Raw genomic sequence first — 26,453 nt, 5'->3', positions numbered from 1 at the left:
AATTTCAAGGGGTATCACTTCTTTCAATATCCTCATTGAATAGCCTGGAAGCTATAAAATGAGTATTGAAAACATCACAGTGGACTTGCAGTTACCCCCACAAGGAAACTCCAGTGCTGTTCAGGAATGGAAGGCTTGTTTATAGACAGTGCATGTTGGGATGCATCTCTCTTTCTTTCGTAAAGTCTGAGCAGTAGGCAGCTTCTGCTAATCTAGCCACCAGTGGCCTTTCCTCCTGTTCTAGAGGGGGCACTTAGTGATCACTCCTAGGCTAGCTCACATTTTGAGTCCATTCTTTTGAGTTGTACAGTATTACGGTCCCCCAAAATATTGTGTGCACATGTATCTGCGAACTTAAAAGGTACTGGATGGGTCTGTCTATCTATCTTGCTGTTGCATGCCTGTCATTCTTCTATGCTTTGAATTGAGTTTTATTTGCACCAATAAGCATTTCATTAAAAAGTTGAGAAGATAAAACAATGAATAACTAAATTCCCCAGAAAGGCAGTATTCTTTTGTTTTGCTAAAATTTGTTGCAGTGTTTTTCCTATGCATATTGTCTATGTTTGTTGCGTTTATTTAGCTAGTGATGTGCAAAATCCAATGATGCCCCTTTTTTAAATTTCACTTTGAAGCTCGGTGTTTCGGTGTTTTTGCTTTTAGTTATCTACCACCTCCCTCCCTTCTCCCTCCATTCTCTGTTCAAATGGAGAGGATATAAGGAGAATACAGAGGCTGCAGGGCTTAAACGCAAGTGGTCTGAAGGTACAGTAATTGCAGATTTGTATTCTTGTCCTCTCCTTGCCTAGGAAGCTTTCTGTTGTAGTTCATGTCTTTCAGTGTAGTGTTTTAGATAACCACTTGCTTCCCCCTCTGCATGATGTTGCTACCCTCTTCCAAAAGGAGGAAGAAACTGTGGATCTTAGTGAGTGGATCAGTGCTTTGTTTGTTACAGAGAAAATTAGATGCTGACAACGCTGTCTCTAACAATGTGTACTAACAATTCATTAGGAATTTTAAATCACTTTTAAAGCATTGTTTGCTTTTTAAAAAAATGGATCCCTACCCGAAAGCATGCACTTCAACTTTCAGAAGCTTATTAAATTATCCACAGATCCTGTCCAGTTGTCTGACCACCTATTTATTTCGGCCCTGACTTCAAATCACTGTTCACCTCAAGCTCATTGAGTGGGCTTTGACAAATCTCTGAGTCTCAACCTAATTTCAAGCACTCATCTATATGCACAGTGTTAGAGAAATTTATTTAATATGTTTACATCCTGCCTTGCTGCCTGACAGCAGGTGCCTCCTCGATGGCTGGCAACAAGAAAAAAAAAATGAAAACACTTTAAACATAAGTCTTTTCTTTTCAAAAGGTGGTTGTGACTGAGAGGGACTCCAGGGGGAGGGGACTGAGTGCTGGCTTGTGCATTTTTTCTTTGACAGTAAGCTATAGAAGTCAATTCATTGTTCTTCTTTGCTCACTTGCATTTTTGCCTATATTGCCATGAGTCAAAACAATGCTCCCATTCTCCCTGCAATAGAAACTTGATGGAAGGAATAGAATAGCCAAGAGTGATTATTCTCCAACTCTAAGGGGAAAAGCGCCTCCTAGCAGCTGTATTTTTCTGCCTTGTTGGTACCTGTAACAGATCCAGTAAAATAACTTTTGGGGAATCATCATTACTGCTTGTACTTGTTTTAATAATGTGCAATCTTGCATTTGGCAACTACTGCTTAGCATCTTATCCTGTGAACCTTTTCACTTAAAAAAAAGTCATGACTAGAAAGAACTGTTTTCACATTCACTTTTCTAAGAGGGTTCTTCTGCCTCACTGATGGATTATGCGGAAGCATAAAGACCCTCATTATAATTCTTTTGCCCTCAGGAAAAGACACAGTTTTGTGCTTTTCTGATCAAAGTGCAATCACAAGTCTTCATAGTGTTCTCAGCATTGCAACAGACAAGTAAAGGCCAAATCTTTCTTACGGTACATAAACATTTGGAAACGGCAAGTAACTTAGGGGCAGGTGGGATTTGAAATGGAGAAGCAATGGGTAGGGAACGGGTTAAGCACACCCTGCCATTTCAGGTCACCTCCTCCCAAATATTTGTTGTTGTTCAGAAGAAAAAAGTCACCTAAGGTTGTTAGACACATTTGTGCATAATATCTAGTTCATCATTGTAGTTCATCTTTTTATCAAGCATTATCTGGTTGTTTAACATTTACTAGCATGTGTCCAAGACTTGCTAGGGCATGCTTACCTTTTTACTCTGCTTTTCCTTTAGTTTGGTTCCATGTAAGTCTTTTGTATCTGCAGTGCATATGAGTCATCCTGTTTCTTTCTGTTCCACCAAGGGAAAATGCACTAGGCATCAATATTTCAAACTCCTAGGTAATGCCAGCAGATTTTTAGAAATGCAGACACCTCTCTGCGATTTCTCCAATTCTGCACAAAGGAGCCCCCAAACAGTTAGCTTCCTTTCCTTTCCCTACTCTCCAAGTATCTGAATAGCCACTTGCCTATTCTGAATTAGTGAATCTGTGCAATGGAAGGGGTTAAGTAGCCTCATGCAAACTGCATAAAGCTAGTATTCAGTTACACCCAGGTTGTGTGTTCTCTGCAAGCTCTCCCCATTCCCCTGGCTATGAACAAATTGTACAGCAAGCAAATGTGCAGTGTGGATTCAGAATAAATTCTGAACATTAAAATGAGTATACATTTTAATGTGCGATACTTAATGGTGGTGCTGAATGGTGGAAGGAAGCCTGGGCAATCAAGCAAAAGGGAAACGTACTAGGGATCTATTACCACAGCATGTTTTGCCCACGAGTCTGGTTTCTGAATGCTTAACAAAGAAGATCAGTGTTATCAGACTTGTGTGTTGCTGGAACTTCATTGACTACAATTCTGGATCCTTAAATTTGCTTAAAATGTTCTCAGCATTCCAGATTGATGTGCTTGGGGACAGCACACAGATGCATGGAATACACACAGTCCTGTGCTTGCTTTTGTGTGTCCATTTCCTTCTTTTTGCTCTGCCTGGCTTTGCAAGAGGTCCTGACTCTCCTTACGTGAGCTAAAGGCAGTTCTTTCTTTGCTCCAGCTGTTCATAGTTTGAAGCTTAGTCGCACCCATGTGGACTGGCACAGTGTGGATGAAGTGTATCTTTACAGTGATGCAACAACGTCAAAAATCGCAAGAACTGTCACACAGAAGCTGGGTTTTTCCAAAGGTAAGGTAATTTGTTTATAGTATGCACTGACTAAATTGTTTCACCTCATATTCTGTGAAGAGACCTTCAGTTCTTGCTGATTTTGAAGACTGAAATCTTCAGTCTTGTGTAGGTCTGTGCTATAAATCAATGTATTGTCTGGTACTGGGTTTTAGATCAAATCGTGATAACTGTTTTTTTACAAAATGATGTTCCAATTTATTGTGTCACGTGTGTGGTATTAAAAAATCACAATATTGGAAAAACAGGAAGCCGGTGCTTCTTCCTGTGTGTGCAGCCCTAGCTAACTCACCTCAGTCAGTTCTTCCCTGCCTCCTGAAGCAAAAAGAAATAGCTACAAATTACTACAGCAGGCTGACTCAAATATTGCCCGGCTGATATTGCCAAACAGAGCTTTGAGACGGTTAGCTTTCTGTCGCCCTGACTATCTAGCCGGCAAGCAGGGACTTCTTCCCTCAAGGCTCTTGCAAGCCTGCAGGTTCAGACTTCTGAATCCCTTTCCCCCCATAAAAACATAAACTGGGGTTAGTAAATAAACAGACACCTTCCTTTGTCATTTGGCCCTCTTCTGTCATTCCCTCCTCCATCTCTCTGTGTGTGTACATGTGTCTCTCTCTTCCCCCCTCCTTCTGTTGGTGGGGTGTGGGGTGCATTTGTTTTTGTGAAGCAGCAGCTAGCAGGCAAAAAGCATTGGGTTTTTTTATTAACACTTCACACTTCATTTTCTGTAAGCAGCAGCTGACCCCTTGTTAAAACTATACTGCTGGGGGAGGTGATTGTGTCTCCCTGACTCCCTCCTCCCTGTGTTAGTGTGCCCAGTTGATGCTTCATTTGGAGCTATGGCATCATGGCAAGAGAGGCTTCTTTAGCCTCATGTTTCTTCAGCTCAGTCTGCCTTGCCACAGCTTTGCTTGCACACGCTGTCTCTCCTCTTTCCCTTCCCCTTTCCCTTCCGAGTTGCTTCATTCCTTGCTGGTGATTCTCCTTCCCTGCTTCTCTCTCTCTCTCTCTCTCTCTCTCTCTCTCTCTCTCTCTCTGTGTGTGTGTGTGTGTGGTTGTGACTTGCAAGTTGCTTCAGAATAAAAGGTGGGGAACACCCAGTGTTTGCTGTGTGTGCCTTTCTTTCTGAGCAGAAGCAGCTCATGGGACACTGCCAGCCTCATGTTAACTCTGCAGGTCTTCAGATCTCCCCTCCCCAGTCATAAGCAGGAGGGAAATACACTCTTGAGATGCTTGTTGGCTTGCAAGTTGCTTCAGAGTAAAAAACCAAAAAACCACCCTGCTGTGCCCTTTGAACCTCTTCTTGAACCCCACCTCCTTATGCTGCCCATGTTATCCTAGATAGCTATGCCAGGGGTGGACATTGACAAATGCCCTCAGATGTGGTGGAAGGTACATGAGGCATCCTTCCCATTGTTGAAGGGGAAGTTTTTGGTTATCCCAGGAACAAGTGTGGCATTTGAATGTGTGTTCAGCATGGCCGGCAATATTCTTCAAATACAGAGGGCATCTCTATTGTCAGAGAACACCAAAATGCAATTTTTTTCTTGCAAAAAATATAAATTTCATTTAATATTTTTTGTTCTGTAAAATTTTATCCATTCTTTCTGGTTTGGCCTGGTTTATAAAAGATATAAATTGCATTTTCCTGGCAATAAAGATATAAATTTTGTTTATATTTTGTTTGTTACTATAATTATTGCTATAATCTCAAGTTTCCAATACATCTGTTCTTAATTCTTTTCACAATAATTTATAAATTACTCCTTACAAAACCTCTTTTAACCCTGCAAGCGATGTCAATTGGTTACAATTGCTTTCCAAATATATCGAAAACTTCTTCCATTCCTTTAGGAAAGTCTGGTTCTGCTGGTTCTGAATTTTCCCTGTTCCCTGAAAAAACAGGGGGAAAGTTTTGTCTTTGGGCAAGCCTATTGAGACATGTAATTATTTTATGAAAACCACTTAAAGGGTTTTTTAAAAAAAATTATTAAGCAGTATATAAATCTTGTTAAATAAATAATCCAAAGTGTGTTCACTAACGGTTCCTCGTCATCCTGGGAGGAAAAGTTACACGTGGGGTGCTGCAGTATTCTGGCCTGGGCCTGTTGTTCAACATCTTTCTAAATGAGATGGATTAAGGCAGGGATCAGCAACCTAAGGCCCATGGGCCGGAAGCGGCCTGCGGAGGTCGTTTGACCGGCCCCTGAGCCACCCCCAAACTGAGCTGTCTGCCCATGCACTGCGCTAAACCGGCTCAGCGTAGGGACTCGATTCTGTGGCGCCTGAAATCAGGTGCACGCGCGCAATCCAGCCCACAGAGGAATCTCCGCGGGACCGATCCGGCCCAGGCAAGATAAACCTTGCCAACCCCTGCATTAAGGTATTGAGGGAATGCGCCTCAAATCTGCAGGTGACATTAAACTGGGAGAAGTTGCTACTGCTGCAGAAGACAGAATCGGAATTCAAGATGACCTTAACAGATTGGAAAACTGGGCCCAGAAATTAAATTATATTTGTATTAATGTGCTCTAAACATTCGGTGGCTAAAAAAGCACACACTGACTCTCTTTGAGGTGCATCATGAACTCCTGATAAGCAGTTTATGAAGCCGCTGTCTAGAAGATGCATGACTGCTATTTGCAGCTGAGACTTGTTTTTTTTTTTTTTTTATATATATAATATTTTTATTTTCCATATAAACACAATACAACGAACATAAACATACAAAAAACAGAAAACAAAACAAAAAACATGTATCATTTCATATCCTAATTTCATATCCCATCTTCCCCGACTTCCTCATGCCTCCCCTTTCTGTATTCCAAATTCTTATTGATTGTTCAGCAAATCTTCCCTTATTTTATTTGCAGCTGAGACTTGGTGGCTGCAGACAGATGATGAAATTGGAAAATGAGTCTGAAGAAGAGTTGGCTCACTAGTAATAGGAGGTCGTTCTAGTTGGCCTTGCACTATATACAAATAGCTGTTTTTCAAGTCCATGCAAAGGACTCATATTTCAAATAATTCTGGACAATTTACCTGGCTGTTTTCCTACATGTGTAATACATGTCATTTGCTTTGTGTCAGTCTATAAGAGGGCCGGGGAAGAGAAAACGCTGGTTAATGCAAGGTCTTTGCTTGATCACTTGGAGAGTAATTTTACTTGACACAGGCAACCAGGTGAAAGGAACTTTATGAGCCTGAATTAAATGTTGTTACTTGCTCTTTTGCAGCTTCAAGCAGTGGGACCAGGCTGCATAGAGGTTATGTTGAAGAGGCTACGTTAGAAGACAAGCCATCACCAACAACTCATATTGTATTTGTTGTACATGGCATTGGTCAGAAAATGGACCAAGGAAGGATTATTAAAAACACAGCCATGTGAGTACTTCATTTCACTCTGTTGAAAGTGGACAACATTGGATTTGCGGGCATTGTGGTTTTCCCCTTTTCACAAAGGGTGCTGTTTTTAATTGTGCATGTTCCTGGTGTCATCTTACTTCCTAATCATTAGGCTGTGAATCTTTTTGGCAAACATTTCCAAATGTTACTTTGCTGTACTGCATTTAGCAGGGAAATAATTCTGATCAAAGGAGAGACCAAGGAGCTCCGAATGCAATAAATATTGACATAGAATCTTAGAGTTGGAAGGGACCCAAGGGTCATCTAGTCCAACCCCCTACAATGCAGGAATCTCAGCTACAGCATGTGTTTTCTATATTGCGTGCACACACAGAGAGACCAGTATTTCATCGCCAGAAAACCCTCACAAACCAGACTTGCCAATGTCTCAAATAGAACAACAAACTCCTGTGTTGCAAACTTAACACAACAAACAGACAATACAAGCAACACGCAGACCAGTATACTAGATAGCACTGTAATTCCTATTGCATAATATACATGATTTAGTAACAAAAACAAAATGTGTGCACTTGTAAATTCTCTAGTATAGTTGAAATCAATTGAACACACGTCTGTCAATCTTTGAAAGTCTGCAGAAGTATAGTAAGTCTATGGTTGAAACAAAGTAATAGATGCTCTCCTGTGGGCTAAGCGGTAAAACTTTTTTTAGGCGTTTGTGGTGCCGAAGTAGTAGGTGAATAACAATGAACAGTGATCCCGGATAATCTGACTGTTTCGCTGGAATCTTCTTCAGCACAACTACAAAGGAATTCAAATATGAAACAATGACCCATGTACATGAAAACATATAAACTTCACACATTACAATCTATATGCTACAACTGTAGCATATAGATTGTAATGTGTGAAGTTGTTTCATATTTGAATTCTTTTGTCGTTTTACCACTTAGCCCACAGGAGAGCATCTATTACTTTGTTTCAACCATAGACTTACTATACTTCTGCGGACTTTCAAAGATTGACAGACGTGTGTTCAATTGATTTCAACTATACTAGAGAATTTACAAGTGCACACATTTTGTTTTTGTTACTAAATCATGTATATTATGCAATAGGAATTACAGTGCTATCTAGTATACTGGTCTGCGTGTTGCTTGTATTGTTTGTTTAATTCTCCTCAAAGCCACAGTAGTTGATAGGTTTTGTTTTTGTTTTGATTGAGAATGCAGTAGCATTTCAACTCCAGGTATTTTTGGATGAAGCAGGTTACCTAAGCCTATTTCAGGCCACTTTGGGAGAGTGTCCAAAAGCACGTGGACAGAGGTGGTCGTCTTTACATTGTGTACTTAGGCTTTCAGAAAGCTTTGATTAAAAGTCCCTCACCAAAGACTTCTGAGTAAGCTTAGCAGCTTAGCATAAAAGAGGAGTCTCTTTTATGGGCCAGCAGCTGCTTAAGGAACAAGGAACTGAGTACAGGCAACTCCCCGTTTACTCGGGGGTTACGTTCTGAAGCAGTAAGCGTTTAAGTGAAATGGCATATATTGGGAACACCATTGGCAAAGCCTGCACAATCGCTCTCTCCAAACCTCCATGCTCAGACTCCCAGCTCTCCAAAGACCAGAGTTTGGTGCAAGGGCTCCTGGGATTGCACTTGGAAAGGCTCATGGGATTCCTAGAAGGCTGTTTTTGCACTATTTTTGCCCTTTTCATTCTCTTTTAGGGCCGTTTTTGCCCCTTTTCGTGCCACTTCCAGGGTTGCAGCAATGCATGTTTAGTTGAACGTGCATAAAAGGGGAGTTGCCTATACCAATAAATGGACAGTTCTCCCAGTGATGAGAAGTGGGTCACCCAAGGACCTGTATCAAAATCTGCGCTCTTTCACTCACTTGAAGGAACTAGAGTTAGGGATGAGCAGTGAAGCATTCAAGTTTGCTGGTGATGACAAATTGCTCAGAGTGGGGATCATTTCCCCCTCTCTCAATGTTATATGTGCTTTCCATCTAATTTTTAGGATGCGGGACACTGCAAGGAAAATAGAAGACAAATATTTTAGCAACCTTGCAACACATGTTGAGTTCCTGCCAGTTGAATGGAGATCTAAGCTTGCGCTTGACGGAGGTACTTTTTACTTTGGACTGCCAGAAGCACTATTGGTGACATTTGGAAAGTAACACTTTTTAGTTTTTTTCTAGCAATGGTTTGTAAACTCTCTACACTCAGGGTACCCTTTCAGTGTGTTCTGCTAAGGATAATTCTTCCCCGACATTTTCTAGTTGTTCATGGAAGGTATTTCCTAGAGCTATTAGCTGTTATCAGTCTCCCCAAACACCTTGCCACTCCCTGTAGGTAATTATTGGAAAGGGAAATTGGGCAGCTGTCTCCAAGGGAAATTGGTCCATCCTTACTGAACTTCCCACAGAGGAACTCTCCTGATAATCCCTTGGGCTTCCCTGGAAGCACAATTTGAAAACTCACTATTCTGTAATAGACCATGTGCTTAATTTCCTTGATTTTGTAATCTCAACACTTTAAGTAGAGATTTGAATGTTCCTAGGAATTTGTACTCATATGGCACTGCATTGTTGACTTTAAACCCACTCCAAGCCTCAGTCAGACACTTGGGTCTCTTTTCTTTATTTTAGACACTGTTGACTCTATTACTCCTGATAAAGTCCGTGGCTTGAGGGACATGCTTAACAGCAGTGCAATGGACATAATGTACTACACAAGTCCCCTCTACCGAGATGAGGTATGTGTGTGATTTTTAAGTGTTTGGTTTCAGGTATGGACAAATAATGGGTATGGCAAAGTTGGGTTTCCTAATTTAAGTGTACCTCTATTTCCCAACATCTTGAAGATAGACTTTGTCATTGTGGGCATTCTTTGCATAGAAACCAAATAGAGTAGTTTGTGTCTTCAGTCTACCACTGAGCTGTATTCTAGCTGAGCGGAGATCTGAATGCTGGTGCAATATCTCATAGGCTACAGGGCCTTTACAAAAAGGCAGTAATAATTGCAGCCTGAGGATGAAACATGCACTGTTCATGCATAGTGTGTTGTGTGTTTGTTGTACTCTTTAGCTCTCCCTCCCTTCTTCAGGAAGCCGAGTGGCTTCTGTGGGGCTCTTACCCAGTTCCCCTCCAGGCCCAGACCAGACTGAAACCTGTATACCTTTTGCAGTGCAACAGCATCATGTCTCCAGGCTATTCTAAGGAAACCCCAGTTGCATTTTTTCAAAGCTCAGAGCACTTTCAGAACAGGCACAACAGCTTTCCTGCTGACGCTTAGGTATTTTAAAATGCTGCTTAATCTAGCAAGCGGGGGGAGGAAGTGGGCCAAGACACAATTTGCAGCTTGTGAGGTCGTAGTTTATTCAGCTAAGAAGCAATTGTTTTCTGCAAGGAGATACATTGCAGAAAGGGGGCTCTTGTTGTGAGAGGCTGCTGCCGCCGCCATCAGCTTGCCCTCTGCAGCTGCTGTAAATATCCTTGGTGAGGGGATAAGCCGCTCCCTGCCCATTTCTGCACTCTGCTTCCTCCTTGAAGTACAAACTGAGTGGTAGAGAGGTGCTTGTTCCAGCTGGAGAGTTTACAAGCAGGATTTAAAACCGCCCAGTGTCTTCATAGCAGGAGGAAAGGAATTTGGTTGGAAGAGCCACATAGCAAAGTTCTCAGTGGGCTGAAACAAAGGCTAATTCAGCCAGATGCTGCTGCTGCTGCCAAACCATCATACTTCCTGAAATTCTGCTTAACAGACTTTGTATTTCACACATGTGCACAGCATGGATGCCCTGCCACCTCAAGAACTTTTACGCTTTCCTTCTTGTATGGAACTTTGTGTGTGCTGTGCACAAAGGTATCCAAATGCATATTATGTAAGAATTGCCATAAAGTTGGGGTGAGACACAAGTGGCGCTGTGGTCTAGACCACTGAGCCTCTTGGGCTTGCCAATCAGAAGGTCGGCGGTTCGAATCCCCGCGACGGGGTGAGCTCCCATTGCTCTGTCCCTGCTCCTGCCAACCTAGCAGTTCGAAAGCACGCCAAAAAGTGCAAGTAGATAAATAGGTACCGCTCTGGCGGGAAGGTAAACGGCATTTCCGTGCACTGCTCTGGTGTCGGTGTTCCGTTGCACCAGAAGCAGCTTAGTCATGCTGGCCACATGACCCAGAAAAACTCTCTGTGGACAAACACTGGCTCCTTTGGCCTGTAACGCAGGATGAGCACCACAATCCCAGAGTTGTCTGCGACTGGACTTAACTGTCAGGCGCCCTATACCTTTACCTTGTAGGGGTGGAGAACCTTCTGGCCATGGGACGAATGGGCCCTTGCAGCCATTTTTTTACAGGCCATGCACACCTGTCACTCAAGTAAAGGTGTGGGAGAAGCAAATCTGCACCCACTGGGTGAGCCTGGTTGTACATTAGTGGTGGGATTTGCATTTGGCACTGATTAAATTTGGTGCTGAATGTGAGTGCCACTGCTTTTGGCAAGGATCAGATCTACCTGATGCTGGGTGATTGACAGCTAGGTGGATGAAGGTCAAAATCTGGCTCATCAGAGAAAAATGGTTGACCATTCTGCCATAAAGAATCAGACTAGAGCTCCGTGTAGCCCAGTATTCAGTATTAATGGATTTTCAAAAAATTCTCATCAGATAATGACTTCCTGCCTTTTCTCAAAAAATATTCAGAATTTAAAAGCTTCAGCAGTGGTGCTTCATAGTAAACGTTTCAGAAATGTCACCTGTGGAGGACTAAACGTGGCATGACGTTCATGACATGAGTAATCCTTGAGTGGGATTGAGACTGGGTGGAGGGCTTTAGCCCTTTGTCCCCACCACAATCACAATTGGAATTAGGGGACTTCATGTCTGTTTGCAGTAGGAAGCAGCAAGTACCGGGCTAGCTGTTTTATTTTTTTTGTAATAAAATTTTGCATTCCCAGGGTTAACTCTTGCGACACATCACATTTACTTTACAAATTGTACTATTCAAGGGCCAGCCTACATGGATCACCAAATCTTAGCCAAGGCTTGAAAACATTTTTCTTTTCTTTTTTTACTGTACTGAATACAGTACATCTAGATTTTCATATATAATCTTGTAGTGAACTCTGGCTCACATTTATCATTAGAAGGTTTGTTAGCTACAAGGTATTGGGCAAGCTTGTGATATTTTAGTAAAGATGATTGATGAGACATTGGCAAATGATCTCTCCAACTAGGTCAGGTGCCTTCTCTAGGCTTTAGAAACAATCCCTGACAGCTCATCAGCTTGAATTACAGCTTTATAATCTGGTCTCAGGGGCTTCTCTCCTGCTTGAGAAATTGAAATAAACAAATGTTGGTGCAGCATGTTAGGAGCTTTTATTTTACCGGAGAAGCAGACTTGCTGATGTAAGGTGGTTCTGCTCCATTAGTTCAAAAATATGCATGTGTTTCACCAGTGTACTTTGGTTTTTCACATTGCATATTTCTTTTGCCAACCAAAGTTGAATCCGTACAGAAGGAAAGGATTTGGAATGAGAAAAAGATATGTAAACTCAGGCACTAGATCTTGGTTACAAAGTCTTTTATATCAACCAACTGGAATGAAGGTAGAAGGCAAGGAGAAGCTAGGTGTTATTGGTCTCTCCGCTGAGCCAGTGAAGTGGCCCGATGGCCTCAGCATGTGGGACCTCTCTTAGCAGATATGATGAAGCACATGGCATTTAACCAGGCTCTGGAATGATTGTCATGCAGTGCCCTTTTAAAATGTGTTGGGGTTATCAGGTTGTTTTTGTTTTTATTTTGATTATGTCTTTAGTGTTTTTATATTGTAATTTTATCCTGTGAACCGCCCTGAGACCTGTGGGTATAGGGTGGTATAATTTTTTAAAATAATAATAATAATTTTGGGAGTGTTCTTAATCCTATTTTATTGAATTTGTGTGTTATTGAAGAACAGAAATAATAAATAAGAGCATCCTAGCTGTGTGCTTAATGCTGTTAAGGAGTTTGCACTTAAAGCAGACCTTGCAAGCGTTTGATCAGTTTTCTTGGTTTGATTTTTAAGTGCTGAACTGTTATCCACCCTTCACCCAAACAGCAATATCCGAAAAGGCTATTTCTGGTCTTGAGGTCCCAGCTGGCTGCTGTCAGTGAGTCATTTCATGCAAACTGACAAAGCCATTGCCTAAAGAAATGCAAGTAAGAGTAAGCAGAAATCCAGATGCTAAATACATAGCAACATGCGGAATATAAGAAATGTGCCTTCTCTCCCCATTCCCTAACTCTTTATAACAGCTGGTAAAAGGCCTTCAACAGGAGCTGAATCGTTTGTACACGCTTTTCTGTACGCGGAATCCAGAGTTCATAGAAAAGGGCGGCAAAGTATCAATTGTGTCACATTCCTTAGGATGCGTAATCACATACGACATCATGACAGGATGGAATCCGGTTATACTCTACGAACAGTTGCTTGAAAAGGAGTATGATGACCTCGAGGACACCTGGATGAGCTACGAGGAGCAGCATCTGCTAGAAGAGTTTTACTTGACCAAGCGGCGGTAAAAGAGTTTCCTTTCTAGTATTGAGCAGGTCTTGGTGTATTGAAACTGACTGAGTGAGCCCAGGGTCACTTTTAACAAGTGAATTGCTTTGCGCCACCACCCAGCTCCTCCTTCAGCTGTGCCACCACAATGCAACTAGACGTTGACTGGCTCTGTAAGACATTCCCACCCTTATTTTTCAGCCCTTGGGTCTCCTTGAGAAATACCTGCACACACAAAGGGCACTGTGACCAGCCAGTCATGCATGTGGTACTTGAAAGGGGTCTTGAGCCAAAGAAAGGGCCAAACGTGGTGCTGGAGGTTTTTAAGCAGCAAGGCTGCCACTGGGATAGTCAGGTGGTAGGGCTTAAACCAGGGGTCAGCAACCTTTTTCAGCTGTGGGCCGGTCCACTGTCCCTCAGACCATGTGGTGGGTCGGACTATTTTGGGGGGGGGTGAACGAATTCCTGTGCCCCACAAATAACCCAGAGATGCATTTGAAATAAAAGGACACATTCTACTGTAAAAACACGCTGATTCCCGGACCGTCCGCGGGACGGATTGAGAAGGCGATTGGGCCGGATCTGGGCCCCGGGCTTAGGTTGCCTACCCCTGGCTTAAACTCTTCCTTTCCCCTATGCTGAGAGAGTGCAATTATGTCTTAGGGCAGGATTCACCTTAGGAGCTCTGTCCACAGAAGTCCTGAGAAATGAGGCTTGCTTCCCCCGCCCCCCATCTCCCCCCCCACACACACACACCCTGAAATGGTCCTAGGGAGTTTGGGAAGGGACTGTCAAGCCGATGTGCTTGCATGGACGGAACATTTTTGGTAGTATGACATTAAAACTCGCATTTTTAGTCTTACAAAATTTGTCTCCAGAATATTTGTTTTGGTGAATTACACTAATTTACATGGTACTTAATGGAGCTTATTATTATTATTATTATTATTATTATTAGACTTTATATACCGCCCTATTCCCGCAGGTCTAGGGCCAATTAACTGTTTCTAATCAAAAGAACTCAAAATGTCTGTATTTTTTCCTAGATTGAGGGAGATAGAAGAGAGGTTGCATGGACTGAAAAAATCCACCATATCTAAGACACCTGCCTTAAAATTCAAGGTACAAATAAGTAAGAAATGTGCTGTTCTGCTAATGGCTCACAATTAGCAAGAAATGTTTTTCAGGTTCCACCTTTATTTATTGCTGTTTATTTAATAGATTTCTGAGCTGTCACTCAAAATATAAATATGTAGTGATAAATATTTTTTTTAGAAACTTCAGAACTGCAGTTAAAATAGTACAGCAGTAAAAGCATTTCAAAGCAGCCAGTAAAAAACCCTAACTCAGGCACTGAAAGCACATGAAGCAAAAAAAGGTTAACCAGCACTAAAGGCAAACTGGAATAAAGTGAGCAGGTCATATCTCTTGAGGGAGGGAGTTCCATAGACTCCATGACCTCACCAGCAAAAAAGCCCTTTCTCTTGTGTGGTCCACTATCCTAATGCCTACTTGTGGGCATACTGCCAGGGCCTCCATAGTTGATCTAAATGCTCAGGCAGCTTCATAAGAAGTATAAGTAGTCCTTGCAGTAACTGGTCCCATTTTTTTTAGAGCTTCAAAGGTCAATACCAGCTCTGTGAATTGGATCTTTAAGTGAATAGGCAGCCAGTATAGCTGGTGTAGAATGGATGCAATGTGGTCTGTGCTTCATTCCCACCAGCATCCGGTCTGCTCCATTTTGCACGAGTTGAAGCTTCCAAACTTAAGACTGATAAGACCCACTCGTAGGCACTGTCACTTCCACAGATATTGCCAAGTCCAACAGGACCCTCAAACTACAAACTTGGCCTTTTAGAGAAAGTGCAACACTACCCAGAACCACTTGGAACATCTCCACCCAGAGCAGTCTGCTTCTTTACCACAGTACTTCCATCTTCTCTGGATTACGTTTCAGTTTGCTGGCTCTCATCACTCCTTGAGGCTTCTGTTCAGGCGTTCCACAACCTCCGTGGGATTAAGAGGTGGAAACAAAGATGCAGAACTGTGTGTTATCAGCAATATAATGACACTTTCCCCTAGTGGCTTAATGTAGATGTTAGAAAGCATGAGGGAGAGTACAGGACTTTGCAGTAGTCAGGAAGGTAGAGCAAAAGCCCTCCAGCGCCACCAGCTGATTGCATCTCACCAGAAAGGACTGGATTCTACACCCCACTGTGACTTCCAAGCCCATTCTCCCACCCTGACCTAGCCACTGTGATCCACGCGACGGTCACCTCCAGACTGGATTATTGTAACTCGCTCTACGTGGGGCTGCCCTTGAGACTGACCCAGAAACTCCAGCGGGTGAAGAATGCCGCGGCGAGACTCTTTACGGGGTCCTCACAGTGGGATCACATTCACCCGGTGCTATACCAGCTGCACTGGCTCCCAGTGGAGTACAGGATCAGGTTTAAGGTGCTGGTTTTAACCTTTAAAGCCCTATACGGCCTAGGACCCTCGTACCTACGGGACCGCCTCTCCGGTATGCCCCACAGAGAAACTTACGGTCTTCAAATAAAAACATCTTGAAGGTCCCAGGCCACAGAGAAGTTAGGCTGGCCTCAACTAGAGCCAGGGCTTTTTTGCCTGTGGCTCCGACCTGGTGGAACACTCTTGTCACAAGAGACTAGGGCCCTGCGGGACTTGACATCTTTCCACAGGGCCTGCAAGACAGAGCTGTTCCGCCAGGCGTTTGGCCAGGGCACAGCCTGACTCACTCCCTCGGCAATCTTCGCGGAGCTCTGGCCCAATGGTGGCCAGTGGCTTGAATTTAATTAATTTTATAATTAATGATTTTAGAGTGTTGTTTGTGTTGTACTTTTGTACTGTTTTATTGTTGTTAGCCGCCCTGAGCCCGACTTTGGCTGGGGAGGGCGGGATATAAATAAAAATTTATTATTATTATTATTATTATTATTATTATTATTATTATTATTCTGGGAAGGCAGTCCAGAAGGAGGATACCAACACTCCAGCAAGAATTGGTTCTCATTCAGTTTCTTAATGTTGCTCTCCCTTGAAATGCAGCCCAGCCTATAATGCTCATACATTTTTATTTATCTAAAATAACTACAAATCCAGTGAAATCAGCATCAAAACCAACAGCAACAGCACAAAGATAACGGGAAGACTGTATCTGCAAAAATTGATCAGTTAATGCATATACAAGCTCAGCTTCATTAGATTGTGTTGAACACAAGCCACATCTATTATATTGAGCGGAGTATTTTAGTGAGTCTAGTTCGATTTTTCTGTAAGGTCAAGGAATAACGTGTAATGCATAAGTTTGCTTGGGACCAAGGTTGTCAAATATGAAGGGTTTGACTATTGAGGAGTTTGGGGGCCTCTGCTGTTAAGATGTCTGGAGGGTCTGTGACACAGTGGCGCGTAAGAGCGTTCAGATTCAACCCCTGACATCCGGAGCAAGGTGGGTCTCCGATACGAGGGTTGGGAAAGGCTCATGCGTTGAGTTAAACATAGTTAAGCACGGCCTGATTTCGTATAAGGTATGTAGTAAGTTGATACGCAGCATGTACACATGTTGGATATTTTTATGGAACTATCTTTTCTGCTTGCTTGATGCTCTTGTGTGATTTTTTTTAAAAAAGAAACTTAATCATGCAGAGCATTATTTTTAAAGATAGTTACCGTATTTTTCGCTCTATAGGACACACTTTTTCCCCTCCAGAAATTAAGGGGAAATGTGTGTGCGTCCTATGGAGCGAATGCAGGCTCCTTGGCTTCAGCAATAGCAACGCGAAGCCTCTGAAGCGCAGAGGGAGCGCTCCCTCCGTGCTCTGGAGGCTTTGCGTTGCTTTCGCTGAAGCCTGGAGAGCAAGACTCTCCTGGCTTCAGCAGAGAGGGAGAGCTGCGCAGCGCCCCCTCAGCCAAGCGGGAGGAGAAATGGAAGGGGCTCCATTTCTCCTGCCGCTTCGCTGAGGGGGCGCTGAGCAGAGAGGGGGAGAATTTTTTTTCTTGTTCTCCCCCTCTAAAACAAGGTGCGTCCTATGGAGCAAAAATACGGTGAGTAGTAGTTAAAGCTTCTTCCGATTTCCCATCCATTTGTCACCAACTGCATTTCTGCTATGGAAATGCACCAAAACCTTCTGCCTGCAGCCTCTTCCTCGGTGTAGCAGTTAGGTTTGGGGGAAGCATCCTGTTATAGAAAAGACTTCCCCATCTGTGCTCTAAAGGGTCATCTTTGTCTCCCAGCCTCCCCTGCACCTCCCATGGGATACCTCTTTCATTGGAATTTGCTTAGACAGGCGGTTTTGAGGTATTTTTGCAAGTAGCCCATGTGGCCTTCCTATAGCTATCAAAAGATGTAAAAAGACTAGTAAATATTACACACTCTGATTTCCCCCAATTTGTAACGTACTATGAAGCGATGAGATAGCTCTACACCCCCAACCCTTGCAAAACAGAAAAACAACCCAACCCAACCCAGTATATGCTAGAAAGCTGCCTTTTTCTCTGCCTGTTAATATCAAATAAATGTCTCCTTAGGTTGAGAATTTCTTCTGTATGGGATCTCCATTAGCAGTGTTTTTGGCCTTGCGTGGCATCCGACCAGGAAACAGTGGAAGTCAAGATCACATTCTGCCCAGAACTATTTGTAACCGGTTGCTAAACATTTTTCATCCAACAGATCCAGTGGTGAGTGTTAGTGCAGTAACAAGCTTTCACCTCAAGAGCAGAGGCGGCCCTACCATGAGGCAAGGTGAGGTGGCCCCCTCAGGTTGTGGATTTTGGAGTGGAAAAGTCAGGTGGGAGCCACAGAGCACAATCCCGGAAGGGATGGGTTTGAAAAAGAAGGGATTTTTGTTGCTGTAGAGCTACCCTTCATTTCAATGGGGATTGCACAGGAGGACTTGACAGTGGGTTGTGTGTGCCCCAGATTTTTGTCAATGGAATTGAGGAGCACACATCATTTGGGTTTTCCGCCTCAAGCAGCAAAATGTCTTGGGCCGGCCCTGCTCAAGAGTATTTCTAAATAACATCTACTGAAGACCTGTCAAAGGCATTGGCTCACCCAAAATGTCCCCGTTGACGCAAGTAGGTTTGGCATGTAGCACAGCCTGGCAGAGCAAGCCATCTTCCATTAGGGTGAAGACAAGATGCAATACAAGGAGAGTTCAAAGCCCAATCCTTATCCACTTCCTGCAATTGACAGCAAATCGGTTGCTGGATCAGCAATCTATGCCTTCTTTATTTTTAAAAGGGCTGTGTGAGCATCATGCCTTTTTGGGGGGGGGGTCTGTTTCTTTATTTTTATTTTTTTAATTAAACTGCAGAACTTTTCTTGTGATTTGGAGCACGTGCATTGTTTGGCAATATCCCAGTGCACCCAGCAATTGGTATATTATTTATCATTTGGTTTATATCCTGCCTTGCTTCCGAAAGGAGCCAAGGTCAACATGGGCAGCTTCTGCTGGAAACTTACAGAACCGGCTACACAAACACACACACGCACGATGCACACTGCAAAAGGGCATGTACAATTTTAACAGAATGAAGCAAGGGCACTTCTAGAGCAGCCTGAGACGCTATGTTTAGTGTCCTTCTAGCGTCTTACTTTATTTATTTTTTCTCAGTTGTGTTGAAATCAGAGGGAAGTTGTGGTGAAATGTTCAATATCCGTGAAATTTTCTTTTAAACACAGTTCAGAGACATTGGGAGTAGTTCACGTAATGAACCCTGTCAGCAAGGACTTCTGTTTCTGCAGCAGGGCTTCCCTCCCCCTGCTTTGTGCCCCCCCCATCTGCTCTATGGGGATTGGGAGAACCCCAGAACATGTGGGGGGAAAGGAGAGGGAAGATCATTCCATCAGGCAAGTTGAAATCCTTGTACAGATAGAACCCCTTAGCAGTGTGAACCAGCTGCACATACCATTATCAAACCCTGAAGCAGCAGCTATTTGGGGTTTCACAGATGCAGGGTAGCTGTTCTTGAAATTTGAAAAAAAAAAATATGCATCTGTCCAGAAACCTTCCCTTCAGTCAATTTCTTCATCTTTAATGCTTCATTAAAGATGAAGACTTTAGCAAGTGACTAAAGTGACTTTAGCAAGACTTCTGGGAGCAAGGAGCATGTGATCTCCAATGTTCCTTGGCCTGGAATGATTCTATGCTGCTTGTTACTCAGTCACTCGTTAGATGGGGGAGTTTAGAATGCCCAGTTTTAATTCAAAGAAAAATAATAGTAACAAGTCTCTCCCATAAAGCATTCATTGTTTAGAATAGGTCCATGTCACAAGTAAAGGGCCCTGAGACAGCAGTGGTTGTCCTTTCTAAGTATTCAGATTGCAAATGGAAGGAGTAAGAGAAGTGCACTGTTGCCTTCCACTCAAGCCCTCCCGTGTCTTCTTCTTTACAGGCCTATAGACTAGAACCTTTAATTCTGAAGCACTATAGCAACATTTCTCCAGTCCAGATCCACTGGTACAACACCACGAACCCTCTACCTTACGAGCACATGAAGCCAAGTTTCCTCAACCCGGCAAAAGAATCTACCTCAGTCTCTGAGAGCGACTCTCTCCCAACATTGCCCAGCCCAACAACGTCACCTGTCCTGGCTCGACGGCACTATGGGGAGTCCATAACCAATATAGGCAAAGCAAGTATAATGGGTAACTATTCTTGAAGCCTTGGAAAACCTTGTGCCCCTGTGTGCATATCGTACCCTCCAAGGAATAAAATTATCTCAGGTCGGCAGTTCGAATCTCCGCGACGGGTTGAGCTCCTGTTCCTCGGTCCCTACTCCTGCCAACCTAGCAGTTCAAAAGCATGTCAAAGTGCAAGTAGATAAATAGGTACCACTCCGGCGGGCAGGTAAACGCCGTTTCCGTGCACTGCTCTGGTTCGCCAGAAGCGGCTTAGTCATGCTGGCCACATGACCCGGAAGCTGTACACCGGCTCCCTCGGCCAGTAAAGTTGATGAGCGCCGCAACCCCAGAGTCGGCCACGACTGGACCTAATGGTCAGGGGTCCCTTTATGAAGCTCACACAGTGACCTGATGGGGGGCACAGCCCCCAAGATGCCCTGGGCACCAAAGATGGGGGTAGCTAATATCTATCTTGGAGAGATTTGCCCAAGGTCACCCGGCAGATTTTGATGGCTGGACAGGTATTCCCACCACCACCACCAAACCTGGGTTATTTTCACCCTAAAATCAGGGCCGGAGGACATGTGGCCCCTCCTGGTGTTGCTTGGACTCCAGCTCCCATAAGCCTCAGCCACCACGGCCAGTGATCATGGGAGATGTAGTCAAGCGACCACTGGAAAGCCACAGAGTCCCCATCCTTGCCCTCAGTAATAATCTTCTGAAGTTTGCAAAATAGCGTTGGGGGACGGTGTCACTTTTCACCATTAGTATTTTGACAGCTTAAAGGTAAAGGGACCCCTGACCATTTGGTCCATTCGTGGCCGACTGGGGTTGCGGCGCTCATCTTGCTTTATTGGCCGAGGGAGCCAGCGTACAGCTTCCGGGTCATGTGGCCATCATGACTAAGCCGCTTCTGGTGAACCAGAGCAGCACACGGAAACCCTGTTGACCTTCCTGCCGGAGCGGTACCTATTTATCTACTTGCACTGGTGTGCTTTCAAACTGCTAGGTTGGCAGGAGCAGGGACCGAGCAACGGAAGCTCACCCCATCGCGGGGATTCAAACTGCCGACCTTCTGATCGGCAAGCCCTAGGCTCTGTGGTTTAACCCACAGCGCCACCCGCGTCCCTTTTTTGACAGTTTATATACTGCTTAATTGCAAAAGTCTCAAAGTGGTGCCTAGCTTTTGTGCCATGAGATTCCACATGGTGCTCATGATTGCAGTGAAGGCGCTAATTGGAGGGAGGTGGTATTTTCCCTATGTCAGGAGGAAGTGGGTTGAGCACAGTGCAGAATGTGGTATCCCCACAATGTCTGGACTCCCGGCAACAAGAAAACAGCAGCTCCTCCTTGATCATATTATAGAGTGTATCTAAATGTTAACATTTTTACTGCCATCACACGCTACATTTTTTTTAAAAAAAAATAAAAGCATCATTTTATTAATCTAGATTTCCAAGATTGCTTACAAAAGAGAACCGTAAAACAAATATAAAACAGATCAGAAACAAAAGCAGCTATCGTAGCAATAGTAAAAATACAAAAAGCAGTAGATATAAAACCAGTTAACATTTTAGACTTTAAAAAAAAAAGATTGCCCTGGATTTTAACACTCTACATTTTTAAGGTGTTCACCTAAAGTTGTAATTAGTGAACCCTTTGAATAGCGGTACCGGGTGTCTTTTCAAGATTAGCATCTGCAGTATTGTAGCTTGGACTCTATCCACAAGGTGGCAGCAGAGTCAGATGAAAGGCCAACATGATCGTGTGGGGAAGACGTGTCTTCTGGTTTGGGGCAGAGGTGGGGTGTTTATCATGACACGTTTTTTGTCCCGGAGTGCTGTGTGACTGCCAAGTTGAAACTCCCTTTGTGTTGTGCTGAATACAGGAGCTGCTAGCATCGGGAAAGGCCTCGGAGGGATGCTCTTCTCGAGATTTGGACGTGCCACTGCTCCCGCTTCCCAGGCACTTGAGGCAGGAAAAGAAGGGCCAGAACTGGAGGAGAAGAAGCCATCCTTGAGCCAGGCGTCCATCGCAACTCAGACCTTCCCACACAGCAGCTCTGGCTTTTTAGATCCGACAAGTGAGCAAAAGCAGCAGAAATCCTAGCCTTGGCTTCCCCTTTTTCTTCAAAAGGGAAACTTTTTCCACTAGAGTCACTCAGGGTGTACATTGAAAACAAATGGGCCACGTGGGCTCTTGCAATGGAGTCCTGGTGCATCTGTAGCAGTCTTAAAGATGGTGTATTCCGTTCCTACAAATCTGGGGTTCCTAAAACTGCCTCACGCCTAGGCTCCCTAAATCAAGCATGGTAGAAATTCCTGCCTCCCCAGGCTCACCTGTTTTTCCTGTTCTTGGGACGAACAGTTTGTGTAGTCCTTGCTTTTTTCTGATTTCCCCTCTTTCTCCAAAGACCCATGGCCTGAAGGGTACCATTGTTTACACAGAAGGGTACAACTTTGAAACATCACCGTTACCCTTGGCTGTTCCCTGCGTCACGCTTAGTAGGATCTGGCCGATGGGCTGCTTAGTTCCAATGGTGCTACTGTCGCAGCCCCCACCCCACCCCCATATTTTGGGATCCATATCAAATCAGGAGCTGGTGGAATAGCTTAGTAAATTGTTGCCAGAGCCCCCACCCCAATAAGCACAAGCAAAGAACAGAACTGGGAGCGCTGTGTTGTTCTGGCAATAATCCTTTGTGGTTTTGTTCTTGCTTCCTTCCTAGTGGACCTGGAGCACAGAATCGACTTTGAGCTCAGGGAAGGCCTGGTGGAGAGCAGGTACTGGTCTGCTGTCACATCACACACGGCTTACTGGTCATCCATGGACATTGCTCTCTTTCTTCTCACCTTCATGTACAAGCAGGACCAAGAGGAGGAAGATGAGGAGGATGGCATCAAGTCACACTTAGAGCCTGTTTGATTGTAGCCTCGGGGGTGGGTGGGTGGGGGTAGGGAGGGAAGTAGGGAGAGGATGAAACTTGACAAGTGGCACAAAGCAGCCTAAGTTCAACTTCTGTTTCTAAGGCATGGAGGTTTCAGGTTTAAATGCATGTCTGGATTCCTTCCTTCCAATATGATTTCTCCTTTGCGGCACATTTCCACTTCCGTGCTAATTGAGGCTTTCCCAGAAGGCTGCTCTCAGTTCCCCCTCTTACAGCCTGTAGCGGCACCGTCAGCATCCATCTCCCCAGGTTAGCATAACTGCTGTTTAACAGAATTCGTTTTTTTTTTTAAGTGCAAAGATTACTCTGGTTCCAGAATTCATTTTCATTTCAGAAAAAAATGCCTGCAAACCTAAAACAGCCATGCTCTGTGTCCTTTGTATTGGTAAATAAGAAGCAAAGTGGGTATCATAGTTCTAATCTGAAGTCTGTTGCTCCAGGTTCCATTGAAATTCCTTTGGGATGGGAGACACAAAGGGGTGTGCTAACACAACTCATCCAGAAACTAAAACAGGCATGAGGCAAATATTTTGAAATACTGTAATTATAATTTATTATTACCTCTGACTAACCGTTTTGTTTCACTCCAGTGTGTAAAAAGCGTTACTTTTCTACTGTTTTTTCCCCGTTTTTTGTTTTTTGTTGGGGGGGGCATAATTTAAAGAACCACATTTATTTTCTACAGTGTTAAGACTTTATTCCTCAAATGACATATCTTTGTACTATTCAAAAGGAGCTATGGACACTGTGGCACACTTTTCAGTATTTTTTCATTAAAAATAAACATTTGTGGATCACACAAACAACATTTGCTAAGCAGTTCTTCTCTGTGGGTAAGTACAGTCTCTGTGGAGACCAGGCTCCTCCCTGCATAGCGTGCACTTTGGAGAACGTGCAGGACTTCATTTTCTTCTCAAATTCTAAAATGTTATTTAGGAATTTCAATGCAAGCGAGTGGTGGAAGCTGAGTCTTGAACTTCCAACTTCCTCAGTCATCAAAGAGTGTAGTAACCTGAGCATATGGCCCTGGACATTTGGACCAGCATTCCCTAAGCTTGTGCCTTCCAGGTATTTTGGATCACACATCCCATCAGCCCTAACCAGCACGGCTGAAGAACACCAGGTTAGGGAAGGGCGGATTGAACCATTTTTAAGAGACTTGGGAAAGTGATGCTAGCCAGGATCCAAAAAGAGGCATCCGTAGTTTTGTCAGCTGTTTTTCTTAACAACTGTTTGCAGTGCCAGTGAGACCCATCTGCTTTCAAAGGGGCCGCTTTTGTGGAAAGAACAGCAAAAATCAGCTTCCAGACAGGCTCCCTGTTCCCAAGACATCCCCCTTCTCAGTATTTCACGTAGCATTTTCGAAACGCACAAAGATGGCTGCTTATTTGCCTTATATGTGGATCTGAGTCTCCTTTTGTCCTGGCTCACCCCAGCTAAAGGAGACAGGCGCCTGATAGCTTTTATTGATACAAGAAGCAGTCGCAACAACTCCCGTGGGGCTCTGGGTGCGCACACCTCTAGCCACTGAACAACAGTCCCCCACAGATGTGCGCCCTGTGGGGCAGTTACTGCAGCAGTGATGCCCCACCCCTCTGCCAGCTTAAGTAACCTCCCCCGACAGGTTTCGCGCCCACAACCTGAGACTTCAGCTGCATGGAAGTAAGCAGACAGCAGGGCAGGGGGAGGTGGGGAGTCTACTGACCCATCTCTCACCTTAACGCCACATCCTGCCCACCTTCCTCCGTCTTTGACTGCCCTGACTCTCCCTCCTCCCCCTGCCCTGGCGCCAAACCCCATAAATTGCTGGTCCCCTCTCCTGGGTCACTGTCCTGATCCACTCACTCCAACATACACTCTTCAGAGGCCTGCTAGTCTTGATGACACCTTTCTACTTTGTATTCGACACAATCGACGTAAATAAAAAACTGCCGATAAAACAGATTAAAGCACAGAAAACCACACTAGCACATAGGAATTGCAAACAGCAATAAAGCAATTTAAAACCAGTCCACAAGCATATTTAAATCAAAGCTGAAAGTTCTAACCGAAAAGGGCAGAACAATCTTCTTACAATCTCCAGATTTCAGAAGTATAATAACCGCATGGAAATGCTACACAAACTGGCAGTCTGAGTGTTACGTTGCAAATTTGGTAGTTTGGTAGATATGGCAGCATGCTTGAGGGTTTTTGGAACAGGGTGGGTATCTTCAGTAGTTGACTGTTGTGTGTTGGAATGTCAAAGGTTGCGTCATTTTCTGTCACTTTGGAATGCAAGCGAGCTTCTACCATCTTAACAGTCATGAAACGGGCTTAAAAACAGACTCCGCTGAAATCCTTTCAAGATCTGTGATTATCTCAAATTTGTGAAGGCAAAGCTTAATGTCAGAGTGATTTGGAATGCTTATTTCTCTGAAGGAACAGACAGTAAAAAAGAAAACATGGCATAGTACTGGAAAAACTCACATGCTGCCTGATCATGTCCACAACCCTGGGTTCACTGGTGAGATAGAAGAGGGTGCTTAAAATGGCATCCCCTATTACCAGCTTTATCCTGCCAACCTAGCAGTTTGAAAGCATGTCAAAGTGCAAGTAGATAAATAGGTACCACTCTGGTGGGAAGGTAAACGGCATTTCTGTGCGCTGCTCTGGTTCGCCAGAAGCGGCTCAGTCATGCTGGCCACATGACCCGGAAGCTGTACGCCGGCTCCCTCGGCCAATAAAGCGAGATGAGAGCTGCAACTCCAGAGTCGGTCACGACTGGACCTAATGGTCAGGGGTCCCTTTACCTTATTACCAGCTTTAAATGTCAGGCAATTGCTCTTATAAAGTAACATTAAATGAAAGTGGCCTTTGGCAACTAAAGAGTGCATTTAGCTTACCAATGACTAGTGGAATTCACAGATTTGGAAGGAAGGCCTTCTGAATGCCCAAAGTTAGTAGTTCCTGGCAGACTCCAGCATCTCCTTTTCTAGAAATCAATCTGGATGTGGCAATCCCCGTTGCCATTCTTATGACTAACAAAGATTGTGATGTGCATCCTCAGCAGTACTACTGCTCCCTTGAAAATGATAATATACATAAGGATATATTATTGGCTGTATTTAAGAAGGTGCCATTATCTGCATGTGGTGCCTGGGCAGTGTGCTGAGCAGAACCAGGAACTTTCAAGAGGAAAACCCAGCTTCTCCATACTTCCCCCCCACTTAAAGTTGAGGTCTGTGCAACTTTATACACTTCAAGCTGTGTACCACCTGTGTATTTCTAGCTTCACAACCACTGCTGCACTGTAGCTCCAAGCAGGCAGCAGTGCCAAGTTTTATGTTCATTGGCCAGCCATACACTGAGAACAGTGACCCTGGGCATAATCTTGAGTTGTGCCCAGGGCCTGGTGCAAGATTTAAGTGTTGCGGAGCTAAATTAAAGCGCTATGGCAGTGCTTTAGTAGAGTATAAGACTCAGGTTCGTGGGTTTGAGCCCCACGTTGGGCAAAAAAGATTCCTGCATTGCAGAGGGATGAACTACATGACCCTGGGGATCCCTTCCAACACTACAATTATATGATTCTAAACATACGTGTAAATGGCCGATTGCCAAGAAAATCCAACACTTTATATCAGGCATAGGCAAACTCGGCCCTCCAGATGTTTTGGGACTACAACTCCCATCATCCCTAGCTAACAGGACCAGTGGTCAGGGATGATGGGAATTGTTGTCTCAAAA

The 26,453-nt window shown here is 44.0% G+C and overlaps 1 protein-coding gene across 5 annotated transcripts in view; it reads left to right on the top strand.

Annotated features, from left to right (window-relative positions):
- Positions 1–23,536, top strand: part of DDHD1 (DDHD domain containing 1) — a 38,963-nt gene extending 15,427 nt beyond the window's left edge. Inside the window, exons 3-13 of one of the 5 annotated variants that reach the window (XR_014547673.1) lie at positions 664–765; positions 3,110–3,238; positions 6,475–6,622; positions 8,619–8,725; positions 9,250–9,356; positions 12,891–13,153; positions 14,184–14,259; positions 17,686–17,835; positions 19,555–19,794; positions 21,672–21,866; positions 22,512–23,536. Coding sequence is in view for 4 of the 5 variants with exons in the window: in XM_083611830.1 (XP_083467956.1) it covers positions 664–765; positions 3,110–3,238; positions 6,475–6,622; positions 8,619–8,725; positions 9,250–9,356; positions 12,891–13,153; positions 14,184–14,259; positions 17,686–17,835; positions 19,555–19,807; positions 21,672–21,866; positions 22,512–22,708 (1,727 nt within the window). In the remaining variant the exon portion in view is untranslated. Of the gene's footprint in view, positions 1–663; positions 766–3,109; positions 3,239–6,474; positions 6,623–8,618; positions 8,726–9,249; positions 9,357–12,890; positions 13,154–14,183; positions 14,260–17,685; positions 17,900–19,554; positions 19,808–21,671; positions 21,867–22,511 lie in introns of those variants that run through there. The other 4 variants (XM_083611830.1, XM_083611832.1, XM_083611831.1 and 1 more) reach the window with 4 other exon arrangements.
- Positions 23,537–26,453: the final 2,917 nt, after the last annotated feature.

This window comes from Podarcis filfolensis (genome assembly GCF_964270895.1).
Source record: "Podarcis filfolensis genome assembly, chromosome: 1".
NCBI lineage: Eukaryota > Metazoa > Chordata > Lepidosauria > Squamata > Lacertidae > Podarcis > Podarcis filfolensis.
Note: the sequence above shows the minus strand (reverse complement) of the source record. Positions and strands in the feature narration are given on the sequence as shown.